Source organism: Oncorhynchus masou, chromosome 9 (genome assembly GCF_036934945.1).
Source record: "Oncorhynchus masou masou isolate Uvic2021 chromosome 9, UVic_Omas_1.1, whole genome shotgun sequence".
In the NCBI taxonomy this organism is placed as follows: domain Eukaryota; kingdom Metazoa; phylum Chordata; class Actinopteri; order Salmoniformes; family Salmonidae; genus Oncorhynchus; species Oncorhynchus masou.
In genome coordinates, this window is record NC_088220.1 from 18,609 (window position 1) to 46,457 (window position 27,849).

A 27,849-nucleotide genomic window follows, 5' to 3' on the forward strand; every position below is an offset into this window, starting at 1 on the left:
CCTGTGTTTACCTCAGATCAGATCTCCTCAGCCTGTGTACCTCAGACTTCCTTTTCTGCATTTCTTCCAAAACCCCATTCATTTTCCCCAACGAACTGTCAGTAAGACTTTGAAAGCTGATGTAAACCAGTCAGGCCCTTGTGTCTGCCATCCTCTGGTAGTCTGGACATGACCTCGAAAGAGGACTTTGGTTGAAAATATTAAGACAATTCTCTTAACGAATTTACTTATCACGATGCATCCTTAAAACCTCTCAGAAATAAAACACGACACTTAATTTTGTCAAAACTGTAATGTTTTAATCTTTCTGAACGAAAGATTTTCACAGTATCAAAAGTGAATAATAATAAAAAAAAAAAAAACAGAAAGGCCAACTTGTTTTAGGCCGACATTAACGGTATAGTATACATCTACATTCCACACATTTCAGATCATGTCTTCTAGTTGAATATAAACTGGGATACAAAATTTCAGAAACAGATTTTCTGGAAGGAAAAAATAAAATAAAACATAAAATCACGGAAACTTGAGACATGTTTTTGTGATGACTAACTTGGAATCATCGAAGCACCACTTCTATCGGAAACATCACTTAAAACTATTGATCGTTTTCTGATCAGAAAAGGGAACTCAGAAGATACTGAGTGACAGCAGAGGTTCTTATTGAGATGTATGACCCCAGAAGGGTCAGAGAGCATTGTGAATTTTTGTACCATGTTTGAAATCCTCACCAAACCTCAGTGAGACCAGGTTATCATTGCGGACTTGTTTAAAATGCCCTAAAGTCACTTTTATGTACAAACATTTTTTCAACTGAAAAAAAAACCAACAACAACAGTTGTTAAAATGGACAAGTACAAGTCGTCTCTTCATGTTTGTATGTTTTCTTCCGTCGGATGCCTAATGAATACAATCCTGTATGTGAAGGAGTTGAGAGATCAAAACAACAGTATGAGGCAGCCATGGTAGAGCATCCCAAATAGCACCCTATTCCCTATATAGTACACTACCCTATGGGCCCTGGTCACAAGTAGTGCACTAACCTATGGGCCCTGGTCACAGGTAGTGCACTATATAGGGAATAGGGTGCCGTTTGAGAAGCAAGACTGTTGAGAACATGGCCACAGTATAGAACCATAATCACAGACCACCATAGGGGAATATATCAGCTCTGATTAGCAGTTACATCAACAACCAATGGGAGATATCAGCTCTGATTAGCAGTTACATCAACAACCAATGGGAGATATCAGCTCTGATTAGCAGTTACATCAACAACCAATGGGAGATATCAGCTCTGATTAGCAGTTACATCAACAACCAATGGGAGATATCAGCTCTGATTAGCAGTTACATCAACAACCAATGGGAGATATCAGCTCTGATTAGCAGTTACATCAACAATCAATGGGAGATATCAGCTCTGATTAGCAGTTACATCAACAACCAATGGGAGATATCAGCTCTGATTAGCAGCTACATCAACAACCAATGGGAGATATCAGCTCTGATTAGCAGCTACATCAACAACCAATGGGAGATATCAGCTCTGATTAGCAGTTACATCAACAACCAATGGGAGATATCAGCTCTGATTAGCAGTTACATCAACAACCAATGGGAGATGTGACTTTGAAGCATAAAGAGAAGTATGGAGCATGGCTCGATATCAGAACATGGGGAGGCTGACCACTGAAGATAACCATGACTTATATAGATTATACAGGGGAGAAATCAATCTGGTTTCATTTAACCACATCTTGTGAAGATGTGATTCCAAGTGTTAAACACAGTAACCAGATAAATATTTTGTTTATTTATTTATTTTAAAAAAAGATCAGAGTTTATATTAGTGTCGCTGATTACTTTCCAAACGTTCATTTTTGTTAAAACACAACCATTTGTCACAATTTCATACAAAATAATAGCATTGTACAAGAGGGTAATGAATCTATTGGTCTGGGTCATCCACTGTCGTTGACTCCTACAGTTTGAGGAACATTGATATTGAACATTGATAAACTACACCATAATGACTTACTCAATGGGACTCTATGGTTGCACCCTATTCCCTATACAGTGCACTACTTTTCACTATAGACCTACGGGGTCCTGGTCTAAAGGAGTGCACCACATAGCGAATAGGGCACAATCTTGAACTCAGACTTGATGTTGAAGCTACAAACCATTAAATTAATGAACAGTGTTGGTTCAGCCTGTGATGTCATAACGAGGGGTCACGTTGGCACAATCAGAGCAGTACGATTCGGGGTCATGAGAGCACAATACCAGGATAGATAACCAACCCACACATGGTGGGGGGTGTCCATGACAGTATAGATAACCAACCCACACATGGTGGGGGGTGTTCATGACAGTATAGATAACCAACCCACACATGGTGTCCATGACAGTATAGATAACCAACCCACACATGGTGTCCATGATAGTATAGATAACCAACCCACACATGGTGGGGGGTGTCCATGACAGTATAGATAACCAACCCACACATGGTGGGGGGTGTCCATGACAGTATAGATAACCAACCCACACATGGTGGGGGGTGTCCATGACAGTATAGATAACCAACCCACACATGGTGGGGGGTGTCCATGAGAGTATAGATAACCAACCCACACATGGTGGGGGGTGTCCATGAGAGTATAGATAACCAACCCACACATGGTGTCCATGAGAGTATAGATAACCAACCCACACATGGTGTCCATGAGAGTATAGATAACCAACCCACACATGGTGTCCATGACAGTATAGATAACCAACCCACACATGGTGTCCATGACAGTATAGATAACCAACCCACACATGGTGTCCATGACAGTATAGATAACCAACCCACACATGGTGTCCATGACAGTATAGATAACCAACCCACACATGGTGTCCATGACAGTATAGATAACCAACCCACACATGGTGTCCATGACAGTATAGATAACCAACCCACACATGGTGTCCATGACAGTATAGATAACCAACCCACACATGGTGTCCATGACAGTATAGATAACCAACCCACACATGGTGTCCATGACAGTATAGATAACCAGCCCACACATGGTGTCCATGACAGTATAGATAACCAACCCACACATGGTGTCCATGACAGTATAGATAACCAACCCACACATGGTGTCCATGACAGTATAGATAACCAACCCACACATGGTGTCCATGACAGTATAGATAACCAACCCACACATGGTGTCCATGACAGTATAGATAACCAGCCCACACATGGTGTCCATGACAGTATAGATAACCAACCCACACATGGTGTCCATGACAGTATAGATAACCAACCCACACATGGTGTCCATGACAGTATAGATAACCAACCCACACATGGTGTCCATGACAGTATAGATAACCAACCCACACATGGTGTCCATGACAGTATAGATAACCAACCCACACATGGTGTCCATGACAGTATAGATAACCAACCCACACATGGTGTCCATGACAGTATAATGTGCGTTAACATGACATCCCCCATACTAGAAGACCTATTCCGATCTTAAAATCAACGTAAGATCAACATTGAACTTAAAATCAACATAAAATCCTTTAGAGACAATTGATTATCTAAAAGAGTGATTGATTATCTAAAAGAGTGCCAATAAACAGAGCGCTGTGTGTTGAGGGAGAGATGGGGGATATTACCCTAAACTAAAGACAGTAAAAGTTCATTGTGGGTCATGGGTCAGTACCTTTAGAGAACAGAAGCACCAAATAGAACCAACCAATAACAATCCAAGAAGGTTTCTACAATGTTAAAATGTCCCACAATTACAATAAAAACACATTTTTTATTGTAAAAAGGTAACTGTTTTCCATACTACATAGTGAAGTACACAGTGGATCAGATCTGACAGACGGAGAACCAACGCCCATCTCTCAGCCTGGATCTCCCATCTCCCTCGTTGGGAAACAGCGAGTTCTCAGTCGGGCCCGTGTGTGAATGATCCCTGGCTGTCAGCCAATGGCATCGCAGTCCTGACCAATGGAAAATGGTGTTGCACCAGGGTCCCTTGGCTTGGTGAGGAAGAAGAGGAAGAGTGGGAATGAGAGAAGGCCTCAGGCCGTCGGGGTTGTATGGACATAGTCACGTTGGGGGGGGGGGGGTTCTGCATTCTAGAACCCGTCAGTTACTGGGCTGCGTTGGAAGGAACCTATTTGAGGGTAAAGTTGGACCAGTTTACTGCAACCTTCTGACGGGTCTGTTTAGCAGAGTCAAGGCAAAACCTACAGAGAGACGAGAGAAATATCACAACACGGTTCTATTACCAGGAGGCTGGTGGCGCCCCCCTCCCTCCCTCAAAAAAAGTCCAGTTTCCCTAGACAAAGACTAAGTCTAGAATCACTTTTAATGGACAATGTCTGTTTGGTAAAGCGGCCCTAAATGTTTCGGATTGTCACCGAGGCCGAGCGTTACCTTTTGAAGTATTCCACCTCACGATCAATCTCATCCATTTCTTTTGGGTCCACGTCTTTCGGGAGAAACACATCGTCTGGGGAACAAAGAAACAGGACAGAAACATCACAACCAACGAACGGTCACGCTGTCTGATTGCTTTAACATTCACACTGACGTCTCCTACAACATGTATAACACAAGAGACAGTCAACTAGAGGGTTATCTATACTAACGGACCTGACATGTCTCCCCTCCTACAACATGTATAACACAAGAGACAGTCAACTAGATGGTTATCTAAACTAACGTACCGATGTTGCGGCTGGTTTTCTCTCCCTTGTTCTTGTTCTTCTTATTCTTCCCCTTGGGTTGCTGCTGCTGCTGGGCTTGGTTGTGATTAGTTGAGGCGACAGAGTGACCTTTGGCCTCTTGCTCCTCCCCCTTCCCTCTTTGGGTGCTGGGAGCACCGGAGCTACTCGCTGTCCCGTTGGTGGCCTGCTGCCGGGTGGGTCTGGTCTCCTCCGCCCTCCTTGGCCCGGTTCTCTGGCTCTCAGCTGAGTGAGGTGGTGGTTTGGAACCAGAACCAGCCTTAGAACCCACAGCATCAGAACCAGTTTTCTGCGACTCCGCAGCTGCTTTGGATCCGGGTCTGGTCTGGTTCTGTTCTGGAGGCAGCTGGTCCTGACGTTGCTGCTTCTTGCCCTTCTTCAGCTTGCCAGCCCCAGGAGTAGGGGTTGTCATGTTCTTACCAGCCCCAACATTAACCCCAGGGGTAGGGGTTGTCATGTTCTTGGGCTCCACTGGGGTCTCCTCTTTAGGCTTAGCTACCTTAATAGAGGCCTGGGTCTGGATCGAAGCAGGGGCCTGGTGTTTATTCTCAGGCCTAGCAGAGGGGCACCTCTCTGGGGAGCGCACCCGGATCAGCTTGGAGAGGCTGGGGGTGGTGTGGAGCCTGTGAACATCCTTCGCCCCAGTACCAACCCCTGGTCCCCCTACCCCAGGTACAGTAGCACAAGCCGGGGGTGAGATGGGGCCGATGGGGGAGGTGTCCCGGGGATGGGCCTCCTCCCAGCCGCTGACCAGGTCCAGATGGCTCTTGAAGGTACCCAGGGAGAGAGGGGCCAGGTCGAGGTCTATCTGCTGCAGGTCAGAGCAGGAGGAGCCGTTGAGGTGGGAGAGAAGATGGTTGCCCTCCAGAGTAGCAGCCTTCTTCGGGAAGTCATTCACATCCAGGTTGAGGTCGTACATGGAGAACGACGCACGGATAGAGTCCTGCAAGGTCGAAGGTCAACGTTGTTATTTTAGAAAAGAGAAGACAAGCAGCAATAAGTTTACTGAATCAACATTTAAAACTGCTAAACTGCCAGTTTAATAAACCAACATTTAAAACTGCTAAACTGCCAGTTTAATAAACCAACATTTAAAACTGCTAAACTGCCAGTTTAATAAACCAACATTTAAAACTGCTAAACTGCCAGTTTAAGAAACCAACATTTAAAACTGCTAAACTGCCAGTTTAATAATCCAACATTTAAAACAGCTCAACTCCCTTAAAATCCGGGTTTCAACTGTTTATCAGATTGCCCATAATAGACTCACTGAAACACTGATATTAACAGGTTGAGGACTGGTTTCCTGGACACAGATTAGCCTGCTTTAGACGGAGACCCTCCCATTGAGCTTGATGTTTTTGGTCCAGGACGATGCTTGACTTGTGTCTGAGAAACCGCCCCTAAAAGACACCAACCCCAGACAACATTGGACGGGTCGCAATCAACTGGTCAACCTTGAGTTCCTATTACCCCCCCCTTCGTTTAGCGCTGTTGGCAGTAGGTGCACTTGATTCAACAGCCCTAGTGGCCCAGGGAAGACAAAGCGTTCCCCTGCACAGTTTCCTCGAGCCATAGACGGACACAAGAAGCCCGGGGCACACAGAAAAGTTGATAACCTTAAATGATGCCAGAGGCAGAAATAATGCAGTGGGACTTGAGGTTACACCATCAGCTGGGACGGTGCCCGCTTTCCTCAGAGGAGGGACGGTGCCCCCTTTCCTCAGAGGAGGGACAGTGCCCCCTTCCTCCCTTTCCTCAGAGGAGGGTCGGTGCCCCCTTTCCTCAGAGGAGGGACGGTGCCCCCTTTCCTCAGCGGAGGGACGATGCCCCCTTCCTCCCTTTCCTCAGAGGAGGGTCGGTGCCCCCTTTCCTCAGAGGAGGGACGGTGCCCCCTTTCCTCAGAGGAGGGACGGTGCCCCCTTTCCTCAGAGGAGGGACGGTGCCCCCTTTCCTCAGAGGAGGGACGGTGCCCCCTTTCCTCAGAGGAGGGACGGTGCCCCCTTTCCTCAGAGGAGGGACGGTGCCCCCTTTCCTCAGAGGAGGGACGGTGTCCCCTTCCTCCCTTTCCTCAGAGGAGGGACGGTGTCCCCTTCCTCCCTTTCCTCAGCGGAGGGACGGTGCCCCCTTTCCTCAGCGGAGGAGAACGTGCCCCCTTTCCTCAGAGGAGGGACGGTGTCCCCTTCCTCCCTTTCCTCAGAGGAGGGACGGTGTCCCCTTCCTCCCTTTCCTCAGCGGAGGGACGGTGCCCCCTTTCCTCAGCGGAGGGACGGTGTCCCCTTCCTCCCTTTCCTCAGTGGAGGGACGGTGTCCCCTTTTCCTCAGAGGAGGGACGGTGTCCCCTTCCTCCCTTTCCTCAGAGGAGGGACTGTGCCCCCTTTCCTCAGAGGAGGGATGGTGTCCCCTTTTCCTCAGAGGAGGGACGGTGTCCCCTTTTCCTCAGAGGAGGGACGGTGTCCCCTTCCTCCCTTTCCTCAGAGGAGGGACGGTGCCCCCTTTCCTCAGAGGAGGGATGGTGTCCCCTTCCTCCCTTTCCTCAGAGGAGGGACGGTGTCCCCTTCAACCCTTTCCTCAGCGGAGGGACGGTGTCCCCTTCCTCCCTTTCCTCAGAGGAGGGACGGTGAGTCAGGTGAGAGGCAGCCTCACCACTGATCCCTCCCTCAGACTGAGCATCAGAAGGAGCTGTATACAACTAATTATCTATTACCACTGTGATCATATACCAATTAAAAATATAGATAATTTCTAAATGGTCTGAGAAGAGCAACATTGGTAGGGCAATTCATGCATAGCCAATATGCAGGGATAATGTACTGGGCCTATAGCCTACTGAGCATAGCCAATATGCAGTGATAATGTATTGGGCCTATAGCCTACAGAGCATAGCCAATATGCAATGATAATGTACTGGGTCTATAGCCAATATGCAGTGATAATGTACTGGGCCTATAGCCTACAGAGCATAGCCAATATGCAGTGATAATGTACTGGGTCTATAGCCAATATGCAGTGATAATGTACTGGGTCTATAGCCAATATGCAGTGATAATGTACTGGGCCTATAGCCTACAGAGCATAGCCAATATGCAGTGATAATGTACTGGGTCTATAGCCAATATGCAGTGATAATGTACTTGGTCTATAGCCTACTGAGCATAGCCAATATGCAGTGATAATGTACTGGGCCTATAGCCTACTGAGCATAGCCAATATGCAGTGATAATGTACTGGGTCTATAGCCAATATGCAGTGATAATGTACTGGGCCTATAGCCTACAGAGCATAGCCAATATGCAGTGATAATGTATTGGGCCTATAGCCTACTGAGCATAGCCAATATGCAGTGATAATGTACTGGGCCTATAGCCTACTGAGCATAGCCAATATGCAGTGATAATGTACTGGGCCTACTGAGCATAGCCAATATGCAGTGATAATGTACTGGGCCTACTGAGCATAGCCAATATGCAGTGATAATGTACTGTGTCTATAGCCAATATGCAGTGATAATGTACTGGGCCTATAGCCTACTGAGCATAGCCAATATGCAGGGATAATGTACTGGGCCTATAGCCTACTGAGCATAGCCAATATGCAGTGATAATGTATTGGGCCTATAGCCTACTGAGCATAGCCAATATGCAGTGATAATGTACTGGGCCTATAGCCTACTGAGCATAGCCAATATGCAGTGATAATGTACTGGGTCTACTGAGCATAGCCAATATGCAGTGATAATGTAGTGGGCCTATAGCCTACTGAGCATAGCCAATATGCAGTGATAATGTACTGGGCCTACTGAGCATAGCCAATATGCAGTGATAATGTACTGGGCCTACTGAGCATAGCCAATATGCAGTGATAATGTACTTGGCCTATAGCCTACAGAGCATAGCCAATATGCAGTGATAATGTATTGGGTCTATAGCCTACTGAGCATATCCAATATGCAGTGATAATGTACTGGGCCTATAGCCTACTGAGCATAGCCAATATGCAGTGATAATGTACTGGGTCTATAGCCAATATGCAGTGATAATGTACTGGGCCTATAGCCTACTGAGCATAGCCAATATGCAGTGATAATGTATTGGGCCTACTGAGCATAGCCAATATGCAGTGATAATGTATTGGGCCTACTGAGCATAGCCAATATGCAGTGATAATGTACTGGGCCTATAGCCTACTGAGCATAGCCAATATGCAGTGATAATGTACTGGACCTATAGCCTACTGAGCATAGCCAATATGCAGTGATAATGTATTGGGCCTACTGAGCATAGCCAATATGCAGTGATAATGTACTGGGCCTATAGCCTACTGAGCATAGCCAATATGCAGGGATAATGTATTGGACCTATAGCCTACTGAGCATAGCCAATATGCAGTGATAATGTATTGGTCCTACTGAGCATAGCCAATATGCAGTGATAATGTACTGGGCCTATAGCCTACTGAGCATAGCCAATATGCAGTGATAATGTACTGGGCCTATAGCCTACTGAGCATAGCCAATATGCAGTGATAATGTATTGGGCCTACTGAGCATAGCCAATATGCAGTGATAATGTACTGGGCCTATAACCTACTGAGCATAGCCAATATGCAGTGATAATGTACTGGGCCTATCGTCTACTGAGCATAGCCAATATGCAGTGATAATGTACTGGGCCTATAGCCTACTGAGCATAGCCAATATGCAGTGATAATGTACTGGGCCTATAGGCTACTGAGCATAGCCAATATGCAGGGATAATGTATTGGGCCTATAGCCTACTGAGCATAGCCAATATGCAGTGATAATGTACTGGGTCTATAGCCTACTGAGCATAGCCAATATGCAGGGATAATGTACTGGGCCTATAGCCTACTGAGTATAGCCAATATGCAGTGATAATGTACTGGGCCTACTGAGCATAGCCAATATGCAGTGATAATGTACTGGGCCTATAGCCTACTGAGCATAGCCAATATGCAGTGATAATGTACTGGGCCTATAGCCTACTGAGCATAGCCAATATGCAGGGATAAAGTATTGGGCCTATAGCCTACTGAGCATAGCCAATATGCAGTGATAATGTACTGGGTCTATAGCCTACTGAGCATAGCCAATATGCAGGGATAATGTACTGGGCCTATAGCCTACTGAGTATAGCCAATATGCAGTGATAATGTATTGGGCCTACTGAGCATAGCCAATATGCAGTGATAATGTACTGGGCCTATAGCCTACTGAGCATAGCCAATATGCAGGGATAATGTATTGGACCTATAGCCTACTGAGCATAGCCAATATGCAGTGATCATGTATTGGTCCTACTGAGCATAGCCAATATGCAGTGATAATGTACTGGGCCTATAGCCTACTGAGCATAGCCAATATGCAGTGATAATGTATTGGGCCTATCGTCTACTGAGCATAGCCAATATGCAGTGATAATGTACTGGGCCTATAGCCTACTGAGCATAGCCAATATGCAGTGATAATGTACTGGGCCTATAGGCTACTGAGCATAGCCAATATGCAGGGATAATGTATTGGGCCTATAGCCTACTGAGCATAGCCAATATGCAGTGATAATGTACTGGGTCTATAGCCTACTGAGCATAGCCAATATGCAGGGATAATGTACTGGGCCTATAGCCTACTGAGTATAGCCAATATGCAGTGATAATGTACTGGGCCTACTGAGCATAGCCAATATGCAGTGATAATGTACTGGGCCTATAGCCTACTGAGCATAGCCAATATGCAGTGATAATGTACTGGGCCTATAGCCTACTGAGCATAGCCAATATGCAGGGATAATGTATTGGGCCTATAGCCTACTGAGCATAGCCAATATGCAGTGATAATGTACTGGGTCTATAGCCTACTGAGCATAGCCAATATGCAGGGATAATGTACTGGGCCTATAGCCTACTGAGTATAGCCAATATGCAGTGATAATGTATTGGGCCTACTGAGCATAGCCAATATGCAGTGATAATGTACTGGGCCTATAGCCTACTGAGCATAGCCAATATGCTATTTCACAGTGCCCTATTTCACAGAGCCCTACGCCTATTTCACAGCGCCTTACGCCTATTTCACAACGCCCTACGCCTATTTCACAGCGCCCTATTTCACAGCGCCCTACGCCTATTTCACAGCGCCTTACGCCTATTTCACAACGCCCTACGCCTATTTCACAGTGCCCTATTTCACAACGCCCTACGCCTATTTCACAGTGCCCTATTTCACAACGCCCTACGCCTATTTCACAGTGCCCTACGCCTATTTCACAGTGCCCTACGCCTATTTCACAGTGCCCTACGCCTATTTCACAGTGCCCTATTTCACAACGCCCTACGCCTATTTCACAGTGCCCTACGCCTATTTCACAGTGCCCTACGCCTATTTCACAGTGCCCTATTTCACAACGCCCTACGTCTATTTCACAGTGCCCTACGCCTATTTCACAGTGCCCTACGCCTATTTCACAGTGCCCTACGCCTATTTCACAGTGCCCTATTTCACAACGCCCTACGCCTATTTCACAGTGCCCTATTTCACAACGCCCTACGCCTATTTCACAGTGCCCTACGCCTATTTCACAGTGCCCTATTTCACAACGCCCTACGCCTATTTCACAGTGCCCTATTTCACAACGCCCTACGCCTATTTCACAGCGCCCTACGCCTATTTCACAGCGCCCTACGCCTATTTCACAGCGCCCTATTTCACAGTGCCCTACGCCTATTTCACAGCGCCCTACGCCTATTTCACAGCGCCCTATTTCACAGCGCCCTATTTCACAGCGCCCTATTTCACAGTGCCCTACACCTATTTCACAGTGCCCTACGCCTATTTCACAGTGCCCTATTTCACAACGCCCTACGCCTATTTCACAGTGCCCTACGCCTATTTCACAGTGCCCTACGCCTATTTCACAGTGCCCTACGCCTATTTCACAGTGCCCTATTTCACAACGCCCTACGCCTATTTCACAGTGCCCTATTTCACAACGCCCTACGCCTATTTCACAGTGCCCTATTTCACAGCGCCCTACGCCTATTTCACAGCGCCCTACGCCCATTTCACAGCGCCCTACTCCTATTTCACAGCGCCCTATTTCACAGCGCCCTATTTCACAGCGCCCTATCTCACAGTGCCCTATGCCTATTTTACAGTGCCCTATTTCACAGCGCCCTACGCCTATTTCACAGCGCCCTACGCCCATTTCACAGCGCCCTATTTCACAGTGCCCTACGCCTATTTCACAGCGCCCTATTTCACAGCGCCCTATTTCACAGTGCCCTATTTCACAGCGCCCTATTTCACAGCGCCCTATTTCACAGCGCCCTATTTCACAGCGCCCTACTTCACAGCGCCCTATTTCACAGCGCCCTATTTCACAGCGCCCTACATATGGACAGTGATCACGCGACTCCCAAATGGCGCCCTATTTCACAGCGCCCTACTTCACAGCGCCCTACTTCACAGCGCCCTACTTCACAGCGCCCTACTTCACAGCGCCCTACTTCACAGCGCCCTACTTCACAGCGCCCTACTTCACAGCGCCCTACTTCACAGCGCCCTACTTCACAGCGCCCTACTTCACAGCGCCCTATTTCACAGCGCCCTATTTCACAGCGCCCTATTTCACAGCGCCCTATTTCACAGCGCCCTATTTCACAGCGCCCTATTTCACAGCGCCCTATTTCACAGCGCCCTACTTCACAGCGCCCTACTTCACAGCGCCCTACTTCACAGCGCCCTACTTCACAGCGCCCTACATATGGACAGTGATCACGTGACTCCCAAATGGCACCCTATTTCACAGCGCCCTATTTCACAGCGCCCTATTTCACAGCGCCCTACTTCACAGCGCCCTACTTCACAGCGCCCTACTTCACAGCGCCCTACTTCACAGCGCCCTACTTCACAGCGCCCTACTTCACAGCGCCCTACTTCACAGCGCCCTACTTCACAGCGCCCTACTTCACAGCGCCCTATTTCACAGCGCCCTACTTCACAGCGCCCTACTTCACAGCGCCCTACTTCACAGCGCCCTACTTCACAGCGCCCTACTTCACAGCGCCCTATTTCACAGCGCCCTATTTCACAGCGCCCTATTTCACAGCGCCCTACTTCACAGCGCCCTACTTCACAGCGCCCTATTTCACAGCGCCCTATTTCACAGCGCCCTACTTCACAGCGCCCTACATATGGACAGTGATCACGTGACTCCCAAATGGCACCCTATTTCCTATATAGTGCACTACCATGGGCCCTGGTCAACAGTCGTGCATAATTTAGGGAGTAGGGTGCCTACCCTTAAGGACGCAGATATCCTTACCTTGATGGTGTTTTTGATCTCCTCTAGCCGAGAGGTCAGGAAGGAGTTGACCCTCTCTAGTTCCAGCTGGGGCCACTCCAGCAGCCGACTAGCCTCCGGGCCCTCACCGTACTCCCCATCCTCCTCCTCCTCCTCCAGGCTGAGGTGGTCTGGGTCCTCACTGGGCTCTGGAGGGGTGGAGGGGGGGTCGCTACCAGCTCCCTCACCATCACCACTACCCGCCTGGGTCTGCTTCTCCTGAGGTGGGGAGAGACAGACGGTCAGACGGACACGGTCAGACAGTCAGACAGGCGGTTCGACAGTCAAACAGGCGGTTCGACAGTCAGACAGGCGGTTCGACAGTCAGACAGGCGGTTCGACAGTCAGACAGGCGGTTCGACAGTCAAACAGGCGGTTCGACAGTCAGACAGGCGGTTCGACAGTCAGACAGGCGGTTCGACAGTCAGACAGGCGGTTCGACAGTCAGACAGGCGGTTCGACAGTCAGACAGGCGGTTCGACAGTCAGACAGGCGGTTCGACAGTCAGACAGGCGGTTCGACAGTCAGACAGGCGGTTCGACAGTCAGACAGGCGGTTCGACAGTCAGACAGACGGTTCGACAGTCAGACAGACGGTTAGACAGTCAGACAGACGGTTAGACATTCAGACAGACGGTTAGACATTCAGACAGACGGTTAGACATTCAGACAGACGGTTAGACAGTTGGACAGACGGTTAGACATTCAGACAGACGGTTAGACATTCAGACAGACGGTTAGACAGTTGGACAGACGGTTAGACAGTTGGACAGACGGTTCAAAGGTCAGACAGACGGTTCGACAGTCAGACAGGCGGTTAGATATTCAGACAGACGGTTCAAAGGTCAGACAGACGGTTCAAAGGTCAGACAGACAGATGGTCAGACAGACAGATGGTCAGACAGACAGACGTTAGAGAGACGGTTAGATGATCAGAGAGACAGTTAGACGGTCAGACAGATGAGTACTGAGACAGACAGACAGTCATACAGACAGATTGTTAGACAGTCAGACAGATGAGTACTGAGACAGACAGACAGATGGTTAGACAGTCAGACAGATGAGTACTGAGACAGACAGACGGACAGACAGACGGTCAGACAGACAGATGAGTACTGAGACAGACAGACGGACAGACAGACGGTCAGACAGACAGATGAGTACTGAGACAGACAGAAAACATCTAATTACAACTATGAAATTGTGGTTAATTTCCATTATAAATTCATTATTGGCATATAAACACAGAGCATCCTGTCCAGGGGGTGTCCTGTTGTACATCAGAAACAGGAGAGACTAGTGTCCTGTCCAGGGGGTGTCCTGGTACATCAAGCTGTCTCACTACAGAAACAGGAGAGAGACTAGTGTCCTGTCCAGGGGGTGTCCTGGTACATCAAGCTGTCTCACTACAGAAACAGGAGATAGACTAGTGTCCTGTCCAGGGGGTGTCCTGTACATCAAGCTGTCTCACTACAGAAACAGGAGACAGACTAGTGTCCTGTCCAGGGGGTGTCCTGTACATCAAGCTGTCTCACTACAGAAACAGGAGAGACTAGTGTCCTGTCCAGGGGGTGTCCTGTACATCAAGCTGTCTCACTACAGAAACAGGAGAGACTAGTGTCCTGTCCAGGGGGGTGTCCTGTACATCAAGCTGTCTCACTACAGTAACAGGAGATAGACTAGTGTCCTGTCCAGGGGGTGTCCTGTACATCAAGCTGTCTCACTACAGAAACAGGCTAGTGTCCTGTCCAGGGGGTGTCCTGTACATCAAGCTGTCTCACTACAGAAACAGGCTAGTGTCCTGTCCAGGGGGTGTCCTGTACATCAAGCTGTCTCACTACAGAAACAGGCTAGTGTCCTGTCCAGGGGGTGTCCTGGTACATCAAGCTGTCTCACTACAGAAACAGGAGCGAGACTAGTGTCCTGTCCAGGGGGTGTCCTGTTCATCAAGCTGTCTCACTACAGAAACAGGAGCGAGACTAGTGTCCTGTCCAGGGGGTGTCCTGTTCATCAAGCTGTCTCACTACAGAAACAGGAGATAGACTAGTGTCCTGTCCAGGGGGTGTCCTGGTACATCAAGCTGTCTCACTACAGTAACAGGAGAGAGACTAGTGTCCTGTCCAGGGGGTGTCCTGGTACATCAAGCTGTCTCACTACAGAAACAGGAGACAGACTAGTGTCCTGTCCAGGGGGTGTCCTGGTACATCAAGCTGTCTCACTACAGAAACAGGAGACAGACTAGTGTCCTGTCCAGGGGGTGTCCTGGTACATCAAGCTGTCTCACTACAGAAACAGGAGACAGACTAGTGTCCTGTCCAGGGGGTGTCCTGTTCATCAAGCTGTCTCACTACAGAAACAGGAGACAGACTAGTGTCCTGTCCAGGGGGTGTCCTGGTACATCAAGCTGTCTCTCTACAGAAACAGGATATAGACTAGTGTCCTGTCCAGGGGGTGTCCTGTACACCAGAAACAGGCGATAGACTAGTGTCCTGTCCAGGGGGTGTCCTGTACATCAAGCTGTCTCTCTACAGAAACAGGAGATAGACTAGTGTCCTGTCCAGGGGGGTGTCCTGTTCATCAAGCTGTCTCACTACAGAAACAGGAGATAGACTAGTGTCCTGTCCAGGGGGTGTCCTGGTACATCAAGCTGTCTCTCTACAGAAACAGGATATAGACTTTATTATAAACTTTATTTAACTAGTCAGCAAGTCCGTTCTTATTTACATAAACCCGGACAATGCTGGGCCAATTGTGTGCCGCCCTATCGGAACCCCAATCACGGCTGGTTGTGATAGAGCCTGGATTCGAACCAGGGTCTGTAGTGACTCCTCTAGCACTGAGATGCAGTGTCTTAGACCTCTGAACCAGGGTCTGTAGTGACTCCTCTAGCACTGAGATGTCTTAGACCTCTGAACCAGGGTCCGTAGTGACTCCTCTAGCACTGAGATGTCTCAGACCTCTGAACCAGGGTCTGTAGTGACTCCTCTAGCACTGAGATGTCTCAGACCTCTGAACCAGGGTCTGTAGTGACTCCTCTAACACTGAGATGTCTCAGACCTCTGAACCAGGGTCTGTAGTGACCCCTCTAGCACTGAGATGCCTTAGACCTCTGAACCAGGGTCCGTAGTGACTCCTCTAGCACTGAGATGTCTTAGACCTCTGAACCAGGGTCTGTAGTGATGCCTCTAGCACTGAGATGCCTTAGACCTCTGAACCAGGGTCTGTAGTGACTCCTCTAGCACTGAGATGCCTTAGACCTCTGAACCAGGGTCTGTAGTGACTCCTCTAGCACTGAGATGCCTTAGACCTCTGAACCAGGGTCCGTAGTGACTCCTCTAGCACTGAGATGCCTTAGACCTCTGAACCAGGGTCCGTAGTGACGCCTCTAGCACTGAGATGCCTTAGACCTCTGAACCAGGGTCCGTAGTGACTCCTCTAGCACTGAGATGCCTTAGACCTCTGAACCAGGGTCCGTAGTGACTCCTCTAGCACTGAGATGTCTTAGACCTCTGAACCAGGGTCCGTAGTGACTCCTCTAGCACTGAGATGTCTTAGACCTCTGAACCAGGGTCCATAGTGACTCCTCTAGCACTGAGATGTCTTAGACCTCTGAACCAGGGTCCGTAGTGACTCCTCTAGCACTGAGATGTCTTAGACCTCTGAACCAGGGTCTGTAGTGACTCCTCTAGCACTGAGATGTCTTAGACCTCTGAACCAGGGTCTGTAGTGACTCCTCTAGCACTGAGATGTCTCAGACCTCTGAACCAGGGTCTGTAGTGACTCCTCTAGCACTGAGATGTCTCAGACCTCTGAACCAGGGTCCGTAGTGACTCCTCTAGCACTGAGATGTCTCAGACCTCTGAACCAGGGTCCGTAGTGACTCCTCTAGCACTGAGATGTCTTAGACCTCTGAACCAGGGTCCGTAGTGACTCCTCTAGCACTGAGATGTCTCAGACCTCTGAACCAGGGCCGTAGTGACTCCTCTAGCACTGAGATGCCTTAGACCTCTGAACCAGGGTCCGTAGTGACTCCTCTAGCACTGAGATGTCTTAGACCTCTGAACCAGGGTCTGTAGTGACTCCTCTAGCACTGAGATGTCTTAGACCTCTGAACCAGGGTCTGTAGTGACTCCTCTAGCACTGAGATGTCTTAGACCTCTGAACCAGGGTCTGTAGTGACTCCTCTAGCACTGAGATGCCTTAGACCTCTGAACCAGGGTCCGTAGTGACTCCTCTAGCACTGAGATGTCTTAGACCTCTGAACCAGGGTCCGTAGTGACTCCTCTAGCACTGAGATGCCTTAGACCTCTGAACCAGGGTCTGTAGTGACTCCTCTAGCACTGAGATGTCTCAGACCTCTGAACCAGGGTCTGTAGTGACTCCTCTAGCACTGAGATGCCTTAGACCTCTGAACCAGGGTCTGTAGTGACCCCTCTAGCACTGAGATGCCTTAGACCTCTGAACCAGGGTCCGTAGTGACTCCTCTAGCACTGAGATGCCCTAGACCTCTGAACCAGGGTCCGTAGTGACTCCTCTAGCACTGAGATGCCTTAGACCTCTGAACCAGGGTCTGTAGTGACTCCTCTAGCACTGAGATGTCTTAGACCTCTGAACCAGGGTCTGTAGTGACTCCTCTAGCACTGAGATGTCTCAGACCTCTGAACCAGGGTCCGTAGTGACTCCTCTAGCACTGAGATGTCTTAGACCTCTGAACCAGGGTCTGTAGTGACTCCTCTAGCACTGAGATGTCTCAGACCTCTGAACCAGGGTCCGTAGTGACTCCTCTAGCACTGAGATGCCTTAGACCTCTGAACCAGGGTCCGTAGTGACTCCTCTAGCACTGAGATGTCTTAGACCTCTGAACCAGGGTCTGTAGTGACTCCTCTAGCACTGAGATGTCTCAGACCTCTGAACCAGGGTCCGTAGTGACTCCTCTAACACTGAGATGTCTTAGACCTCTGAACCAGGGTCTGTAGTGACTCCTCTAGCACTGAGATGTCTTAGACCTCTGAACCAGGGTCTGTAGTGACTCCTCTAACACTGAGATGCCTTAGACCTCTGAACCAGGGTCTGTAGTGACTCCTCTAACACTGAGATGCCTTAGACCTCTTAACCAGGGTCCGTAGTGACTCCTCTAACACTGAGATGTCTCAGACCTCTGAACCAGGGTCTGTAGTGACTCCTCTAGCACTGAGATGTCTTAGACCTCTGAACCAGGGTCTGTAGTGACTCCTCTAGCACTGAGATGTCTCAGACCTCTGAACCAGGGTCCGTAGTGACTCCTCTAGCACTGAGATGTCTCAGACCTCTGAACCAGGGTCTGTAGTGACTCCTCTAGCACTGAGATGTCTTAGACCTCTGAACCAGGGTCTGTAGTGACTCCTCTAACACTGAGATGCCTTAGACCTCTGAACCAGGGTCTGTAGTGACTCCTCTAACACTGAGATGCCTTAGACCTCTGAACCAGGGTCCGTAGTGACTCCTCTAGCACTGAGATGTCTTAGACCTCTGAACCAGGGTCTGTAGTGACTCCTCTAACACTGAGATGTCTTAGACCTCTGAACCAGGGTCTGTAGTGACTCCTCTAGCACTGAGATGCCTTAGACCTCTGAACCAGGGTCTGTAGTGACTCCTCTAACACTGAGATGCCTTAGACCTCTGAACCAGGGTCTGTAGTGACTCCTCTAACACTGAGATGCCTTAGACCTCTGAACCAGGGTCCGTAGTGACTCCTCTAGCACTGAGATGTCTTAGACCTCTGAACCAGGGTCTGTAGTGACTCCTCTAACACTGAGATGTCTTAGACCTCTGAACCAGGGTCTGTAGTGACTCCTCTAGCACTGAGATGCCTTAGACCTCTGAACCAGGGTCTGTAGTGACTCCTCTAGCACTGAGATGTCTTAGACCTCTGAACCAGGGTCTGTAGTGACTCCTCTAACACTGAGATGTCTTAGACCTCTGAACCAGGGTCTGTAGTGACTCCTCTAGCACTGAGATGTCTCAGACCTCTGAACCAGGGTCTGTAGTGACTCCTCTAACACTGAGATGTCTTAGACCTCTGAACCAGGGTCTGTAGTGACTCCTCTAACACTGAGATGCCTTAGACCTCTGAACCAGGGTCTGTAGTGACTCCTCTAACACTGAGATGCCTTAGACCTCTGAACCAGGGTCCGTAGTGACTCCTCTAGCACTGAGATGTCTTAGACCTCTGAACCAGGGTCTGTAGTGACTCCTCTAACACTGAGATGTCTTAGACCTCTGAACCAGGGTCTGTAGTGACTCCTCTAGCACTGAGATGCCTTAGACCTCTGAACCAGGGTCTGTAGTGACTCCTCTAACACTGAGATGCCTTAGACCTCTGAACCAGGGTCTGTAGTGACTCCTCTAACACTGAGATGCCTTAGACCTCTGAACCAGGGTCCGTAGTGACTCCTCTAGCACTGAGATGTCTCAGACCTCTGAACCAGGGTCTGTAGTGACTCCTCTAGCACTGAGATGTCTCAGACCTCTGAACCAGGGTCCGTAGTGACTCCTCTAGCACTGAGATGCCTTAGACCTCTGAACCAGGGTCTGTAGTGACTCCTCTAGCACTGAGATGCCCTAGACATCTGAGCCAGGGTCTGTAGTGACTCCTCTAGCACTGAGATGCCCTAGACATCTGCGCCACTCGGGAGACCAAGCTGCCTCACGTAACAGAAACAGGCGATTACTACAAATATGAAGCACTTCCGCAAACACACATGTAGACGTCCCAAACAAACACCAATACTTTAAGATGTATTAACTGATCTGTATTGATGACTATTCCCACCACGTCATGTGACATCACCTTCTTCTTCTGTTTATGGCGTGCCCGCTTGGCAGCCTTAGCGCTGTTGGCTGGTTTGTGCTCTGAGGAGTTGATGAAGTCCAGCAGCTCGTCCACGTCTCGGTGGTCGATGGAGGTGGACACGGCCGGGTCAGAGTCCCGTCTCTGGGGAAGACACTCCTCCTTACGACGCGTCAGACGAGACCGGAGCTTCTCTCGGATCTCTGTGTAGTTACGGCTGGTCGGAGCCGCCGGGGGCTAGAGGGAGGAGAGGAGGGACGAGAGGAGGGAGGACGGAGGACAGGAGGGAGGAGAGGAGGGAGGACAGGAGGGAGGAGAGAAGGGAGGACAGGAGGGAGGACAGGAGGGAGGACAGGAGGGAGGACAGGAGGGAGGAGAGGAGGGAGGACAGGAGGGAGGACAGGAGGGAGGACAGGAGGGAGGAGAGGAGGGAGGACAGGAGGGAGGAGAGGAGGGAGGACAGGAGGGAGGAGAGGAGGGAGGAGAGGAGGGAGGACAGGATATGATCAGAGGAGGGAGGACAGGATATGATCAGAGGAGAGATTATCCTTCAATAGCATGCGTTTCATTTCAATATCTTTCTGTCTTCCTTTGCCCTTGTTCACTCCCCTTTAGACATCTGTAAAAGGTTGGATAGGTGACAGTGACATGGCAGAAACTAGTTGGAGAGTACACCTATCCAGCCATCTCAGATGTCGAGGAAGGAAGGCAGAAGTGAGGAGAGCATCTTTGTGGCTTGAAACCCGAGCCATAATTATTATTAGAGAAATTATTAGAGGTTCTTATGATTATGGAAGGCATATATTCAGCCTCAGGTAAAATTTACCAAGATCTGAATTCATTAGATTATTGCTGAATGGTTTAAATGCAGTTTATTTGACCGCTAATTCTTTAATGATTTTAATTTAAAGATTTGTTGTTGACAGCTCATAAATCTGACAGAAATGTATTATTTAGGCTCTCGATATGTATCTGTTATTTTAACAATATAATCTTTAGTTCTATAATGATTATTTAATGCATCAATTCCAGCAGCTATTGTTTTAATAATAATACATATATTCTGAAACAAATCAAGCTGTTCTCTCTCAGGCCTCATTAGAAAACAATAACACATCTTCCCTGTTTTAACTTTGTGGCTTTAGTCAACTTTAAAAGCTCATAACTCAGGTTCTGATAAATAAATCTGTGATTAAAAAAAAAAAATAATATCTGGATTTGAAACAGTTTGTAGTTTTCAGAACTAATATATATATATATATATATAAAAAAAATTGAACCATCAATTTGACGATGTCACGTGTGTCTGCTGCAGAAGAACAAGAGAGCCTCGTTTTAGATCTAAAGAGTTTTAAAGTGAGTTTTGATCAGTCTTGGAAATAAAAGTGCTGGAAACAAATTGCCTCACTATTTAAAAAGAAGATGGAGGACAAGCTATGAAGGGAAAATACTGGAGTTTTGGTGCAGGTACAGCCGACTGGCACAAAAATGATACTGCGATATTGTCAAAAATATTGTAATACAGCGCATTTGGAAAGTATTCAGACCCCTTGACTTTTTCCACATCGTTACGTTACGGCCTTGTTCTAAAATGGATTAAATAGTTTTTACCCTCATCAATCTACACACAACACCCCATAATGACATCATAACACCCCATAATGACATCACAACACACCATAATGACATCACAACACTCCATAATGACATCACAACACCCCATAATGACATCACAACACCCCATAATGACATCACAACACCCCATAATGACATCCCAATACCCCATAATGACATCCCAATACCCCATAATGACATCACAACACCCCATAATGACAAAGAAATGTTAAATGTTTTATTACACAAGACTTGTCTGTGTGCTTCGTGTCGTTGTGCTGTTGGTCCTGTTGGAAACCTTCACCCCAGTCTGAGGTCCTGAGCTCTCTGGAGCAGATTTCATCAAGGATCTCTGCACTTTGCTCCGCTCATCTTTCCCTCGATCTTGACTAGTCTCCCTAGTCCCTGCCATGCTTCACCGTAGGGATGGTGCCAGGTTTCCTCTAGCTGTGAGGCTTTGCATTCAGGCCAAAAAGTTCAATCTTGGTTTCATCAGACCAGAGAATCTGGTTTCTCATGGTCAGAGAGTCCTTTAGGTGCCTTTTGGCCAACTCCAAGTGGGCTGTCATGTGCATTTTACTGAAGAGTGGATTCCGTCTGGCCACTCTACCATAAAGGCCTGATTGGTGGAGTGCTGCAGAGATGGTTGTCCTTCTGGAAGGTTCTCCCATCTCCATAGAGCAACTATGGAGCTCTGTCAGTGTGACCATTGGGTTCTTTGTCACCTCCCTGACCAAGGCCCTTCTCCCCCGATTGCTCAGTTTGGTCGGGCGGCCAGCTCTAGGAAGAGTCTTGGTGGTTCCAAACATCTTCCATTTAAGAATGATGGAGGCCACTGTGTTCTTGGGGACCTTCAATGCTGCAGAAATGTTTTGGCACGCTTCCCCAGATCTGTGCCGACACAATCCTGTCTCGGAGCTCTACGGACAATTCCTTTGACCTCATGGCTTGGTTTTTGCTCGGTCAACTGTGGGACCTTATATAGACAGTTGTGTTCCTTTCCAAATCATGTCCAATCACAGGTGGACTCCAATCAAGTTGTAGAAACATCTGAAGGATGATCAATGGAAACAGGATGCACCTGAACTCAATTACAAGTCTCATAGAAAAGAGTCTGAATATTAATGTAAATAATGTTTCTGGTTTTAGAAACTCGGCAAAATAAAAGAAACGCCCCTTTTTCAGGACCCTGTCTTTCAAAGATAATTCGTAAAAATCCAAGTAACTCCACAGATCTTCATTGTAAAGGGTTTAAACACTGTTTCCCATGTTTGTTCAATGAACCATAAACAATTAATGAACATGCACCTGTGGAACGGTCGTTAAGACACTAACAGCTTACAGACGGTAGGCAATTAAGGTCCCAGTTATGAAAACTTAGGACACTAAAGAGACCTTTCTACTGACTCTGAAAAACACCACAAGAAAGATGCCCAGGGTCCCTGCTCATCTGTGTGAACGTGCCTTAGGCATGCTGCAAGGAGGCATGAGGACTGCAGATGTAGCCAGGGCAACAACGTCACCTATGGGCACAAACCCACCGTCGCTGGACCAGACAGGACTGCCATAAAGTGCTCTTCACTGACGAGTCGCGGTTGTGTCTCACCAGGGGTGATGGTCAGATTTGCGTTTATCCTCGAAGGAATGAGCGTTATACTGTGGCTTGTACTCTGGAGCGGGATCGATTTGGAGATGGAGGGTCCATCATGTTCTGGGGCGGTGTGTCACAGCATCATCGGACTGAGCTTGTTGTCATTGCAGGCAATCTCAACGCTGTGGGTTAGAGGGAAGACATCCTCCTCCCTCATGTGGTACCCTTCCTGCAGGCTCATCCTGACATGACCCTCCAGTATGACAATGCCACCAGCCATACTGCTCGTTCTGTGAGTGATTTCCTGCAAGACAGGAATGTCAGTGTTCTGCCATGGCCAGCGAAGAGCCCGGATCTCAATCCCATTGAGCACGTCTGGGACCCATTGGATTGGAGGGTGAAGGCTAGGGCCATTCCCCCCAGAAATGTCTGGGAACTTGCAGTTGCCTTGGTAGAAGAGTGGGGTAACATCTCACAGCAAGAACTGGCAAATCTGGTGCAGTCCATGAGGAGGAGATGCACTGCAGTACTTAATGCAGCTGGTGGCCACCAGGTACCGACTGTTACTTTTGATTTTGACCGACCCTTTGTTCAGGGACAAATTATTCCATTTCTGTTAGTCACATGTCTGTGGAACTTGTTCAGTTTATGTCTCAGTTGTTCATACAAATATTTACACGTGTTAAGTTTGCTGAAAATAAACGCAGTTGACAGTGAGAGAATGTTTCTTTATTTAGCAGAGTTTATTTTATAAATTTGCTAAACTTACTAAAAGCCTGTTTTCGAATTCGTCATTATGGGGTATTGTGGTATCGTGATGTCATTAGGGGGTATCGTGATGTCATTAGGGGGTATCGTGATGTCATTAGGGGGTATCGTGATGTCATTAGGGGGTATCGTGATGTCATTAGGGGGTATTGCGTGTAGATTGATGAGGAAAAACATGTATTTAATCATTTTTAGAATAAGGCTGTAACGTGTCAAAGTGTGGAAAAGGAGAAGGGGTCTGAATACTTTCCTAATGCTCTGGATACCATCAAATCAGATTTGGAGCTGTATGTATTTCCTCCATCACTACTATACATACCGCGTTGTGTCCGAAGAACTCACAGTAGCAGCAGTCACAGTACTTCCCATCCTTCTGGTTGTTTGAGGAGGAAGCACAGGAGCTCCTCTCAGAACTAGAGTCCTCGTCCTCTCCCTCCTCCAGCTCCGAAGGGGGGTGACACAACCCCCCCGCCCCGTTAGACAGCTTATGTCCTTTACATGCCTGGTCCCTGGAGCATGGACACGGGATGCAGAGAACAGATAGATGTAGAGACAGAGAAAGACAGAAACCATGCTTAGTGAGGTGACTTTTAGAAGAATTCAGCAGTGATGACAGGTAGAACCACGACCATGTCTCATCACTAGATTCTAGAGCAGCAGACAGGTAGAACCATGTCTCATCACTAGATTCTAGAGCAGCAGGCAGGTAGAACCATGTCTCATCACTAGATTCTAGAGCAGCAGACAGGTAGAACCATGTCTCATCACTAGATTCTAGAGCAGCAGACAGGTAGAACCATGTCTCATCACTAGATTCTAGAGCAGCAGACAGGTAGAACCATGTCTCATCACTAGATTCTAGAGCAGCAGACAGGTAGAACCATGTCTCATCACTAGATTCTAGAGCAGCAGACAGGTAGAACCATGTCTCATCACTAGATTCTAGAGCAGCAGACAGGTAGAACCATGTCTCATCACTAGATTCCAGGGGAGGCCATCTGAAATAATCTATGTGTTCCAGTATCTCATGCAAATCATTTAGTGGCATGTTAGCGTGAAATGTTTCTGAAATGTATGACTTCATTGAATAAAATGTCACTGCATTAGGGCAACACTCCCCAAACAAACACATCTTTGAGTTTGACATTTAGTGGTTATCAATTTAACCCAGCTAAATAGTATTAGCAATCGATTTGCAATCGAGCAATATATTTGATGAACCTACAGTGGCAAGAAACAGTATGTGAACCCTTTGGAATGACCTGGACTTCTGCATAAATTGGTCATAGATGAAGAGCAGATCAAATTTTAAGTCACAGCAATAGACAAACACAGTCTGCTTAAACTAATAACACACAATTATATGTTTTCATGTCTTTATTGAACACACCGTGTAAACATTCACAGTGCAGGGAGGGGAAAGTATGTGAACCCTTGGATTTAATAACAGGTTGACCCTCCTTTGGCAGCAATAACCTCAACCAAACGTTTTCTGTAGTTGTAGATCAGACCTGCACAACAGTCAGGAGGAATTTAGGACCATTTCTCTTTACAAAACTGTTTCAGGTCAGCAATATTCTTGGGATGTCTGGCGTGAACTGCTCTCTTGAGGTCACGCCACAGCATCTCAATCAGGTTGAGGTCAGGACTCTGACTGGGCCACTCGGGTTGAGGTCAGGACTCTGACTGGGCCACTCGGGTTGAGGCCAGGACTCTGACTGGGCCACTCGGGTTGAGGCCAGGACTCTGACTGGGCCACTCGGGTTGAGGCCAGGACTCTGACTGGGCCACTCGGGTTGAGGCCAGGACTCTGACTGGGCCACTCGGGTTGAGGCCAGGACTCTGACTGGGCCACTCGGGTTGAGGTCAGGACTCTGACTGGGCCATTCCAGAAGGCGTATTTTCTTCTGTTGAAGCCGTTCTGTTGTTGATTTACTTCTGTGTTGTGGTTCGTTGTCCTGTTGCATCACCCAACTTCTGTTGAGCTTCAATTGGCGAACAGATAGCCTAACATTCTCCTGCAAAACGTCTTGATGAACTTGGGAATTCATTTTCCCGTCGATAATCGCAAGCTGTCCAGGCCCTGAGGCAGCAAAGCCGATCCAAACCATGACGCTCTCTCCACCAGACTTTACAGTTGGGTTTGGTGTGATGTGCCTTTTTTTTTCTCCACACATAGTGTTGTGTGTACCTTCTCAACAACTCAACTGTAGTTTCACCTGTCCACAGAATATTTTGCCAGAAGCGCTGTGGAACATCCAGGTGCATTTTTGCAGATTTTAGTACAGCAATGTTTTTTTTGGACAGCAGTGGCTTCTTCCGTGGTGTCCTCCCATGAACACCATTCTTATTTAGTGTTTTACGTATCGTAGACTCATCAACAGAGATGTTAGCATGTTCCAGTGATTTCTGTAAGTCTTTAGCTGATACTATAGGGTTCTTCTTAACCTCATTGAGCTTTCTGCACTGTGCTCTTGCAGTCATCTTTGCAGGATGGCCAGTCCTAGGGAGAGTAGCAACAGTGCTGAACTTTCTCCATTTATAGACAATGTGTCTTACCGTGGACTGATGAACATCAAGGCTTTTAGAGATACTATTTGTAACCCTTTCCAGCTTCATGCAAGTCAACAATTCTTAATCTTGGGTGTTCTGAGATTTCTTTAGTTCGAGGCATGGTTGACATCATGCAATGCTTCTTGTGAATAGCAAACTCAAATTGTGTGAGGGCAGGGCAGCTCTAACCAACATCTCGTCTCATTGATTGGACTCCAGGTTAGCTGACTCCTGACTCGAATTAGCTTTAGGAGAAGTCATCAGCCTTTGGGGTTCACATACATTCACAACCTACACTGTGAATGTTTAAATGACACATTCAATATCGACAAGAAAAAATATAATAATTGGTGTGTTATTACTTTAAGCAGACTGGGTTTGTCAGGTGTTGTGACTTAGATGAAGATCAGATCACATTTTATGACCAATTTATGCAGAAGTCCAGGTCATTCCAAAGGGTTCACATACTGTTCCTTGCCATTGTACATCGTTCTCTCATCTAATTCCTGTGAAACTATCTGTCAAAACTACCAACCTGCAGGCGCCAGCAGTCAGGTGTTGCCCAGCGGTCAGGTGTCCCACGTTGGAAGAGGGCAGCGCCCCCCCACTGTGGCCATTACAGGGGTGGTTACAGCCCATCTGGGAGGGGCCCAGTTTGCTGTGCTGGCCGTTCACAGGAGGAATGTGTGAGTTCTTACATGCCAAGGGCTTATGGAGGGCCCCTGTTGGGCAGTCAGGGCCACCCAGGGCCCCCAGCTTGGCCCCTGTTGGGCAGTCAGGGCCACTCAGGGCCCCCAGCTTGGCCCCTGCTGAGCAGTCAGGGCCACCCAGGGCCCCCAGCTTGGCCCCTGCCGCGGGGACGTGGAGGTTTGGTACCAGCGGGGAGAAGGGGGCGTGAGCAGCTAGACCGGGAGAGGAGGAGGATGTGACATGGCCGTGCTGCTGCCCTCCGGAGCTCTGCTGGAGGGGCAGGAGAGAGGACTGCTGAGAGGAGGAGGAGAGGCCAGTGGGGCTGTTGGGGGGGACAGACAGGTCTGAGTGTTGGTGGTGGTCGCTGGGGTGGAATGATTCCCCTGGAGGACAGAGGAGAGACAAGTGTTGACTGGAATATTGGACAAACATAGTTGTGATTCCCAGTGGATACAGATGTCTGCTTCTCTCTAGAGGTGTAATCTATGGGCCATATCTCTGCCTCTCTCTAGATTAATAATCTATGGGCCATATCTCTGCTTCTCTCTAGAGGTGTAATCTATGGGCCATAACTCGGCTTCTCTCTAGATTAATAATCTATGGGCCATATCTCTGCTTCTCTCTAGAGGTGTAATCTATGCGCTATTGTCAACAAGACACGTGAACTGTAAT

At 48.1% G+C, this 27,849-nt stretch overlaps 1 protein-coding gene across 1 annotated transcript in view; it reads right to left on the reverse strand.

The window, feature by feature from the left end:
- Positions 1-277: 277 nt before the first annotated feature.
- LOC135545406 (protein FAM193B-like) overlaps positions 278-27,849 on the reverse strand; it is a 42,388-nt gene continuing 14,816 nt past the window's right edge. The window contains exons 5-11 of the mRNA XM_064973011.1: positions 27,023-27,560; positions 24,254-24,443; positions 19,962-20,198; positions 13,116-13,352; positions 4,756-5,716; positions 4,463-4,538; positions 278-4,272 (exon numbers count right to left, since the gene is read on the reverse strand). Of these exons, the coding sequence (XP_064829083.1) occupies positions 4,200-4,272; positions 4,463-4,538; positions 4,756-5,716; positions 13,116-13,352; positions 19,962-20,198; positions 24,254-24,443; positions 27,023-27,560 (2,312 nt within the window). The 3' untranslated portion in view covers positions 278-4,199. The remainder of the gene's footprint in view (positions 4,273-4,462; positions 4,539-4,755; positions 5,717-13,115; positions 13,353-19,961; positions 20,199-24,253; positions 24,444-27,022; positions 27,561-27,849) is intronic.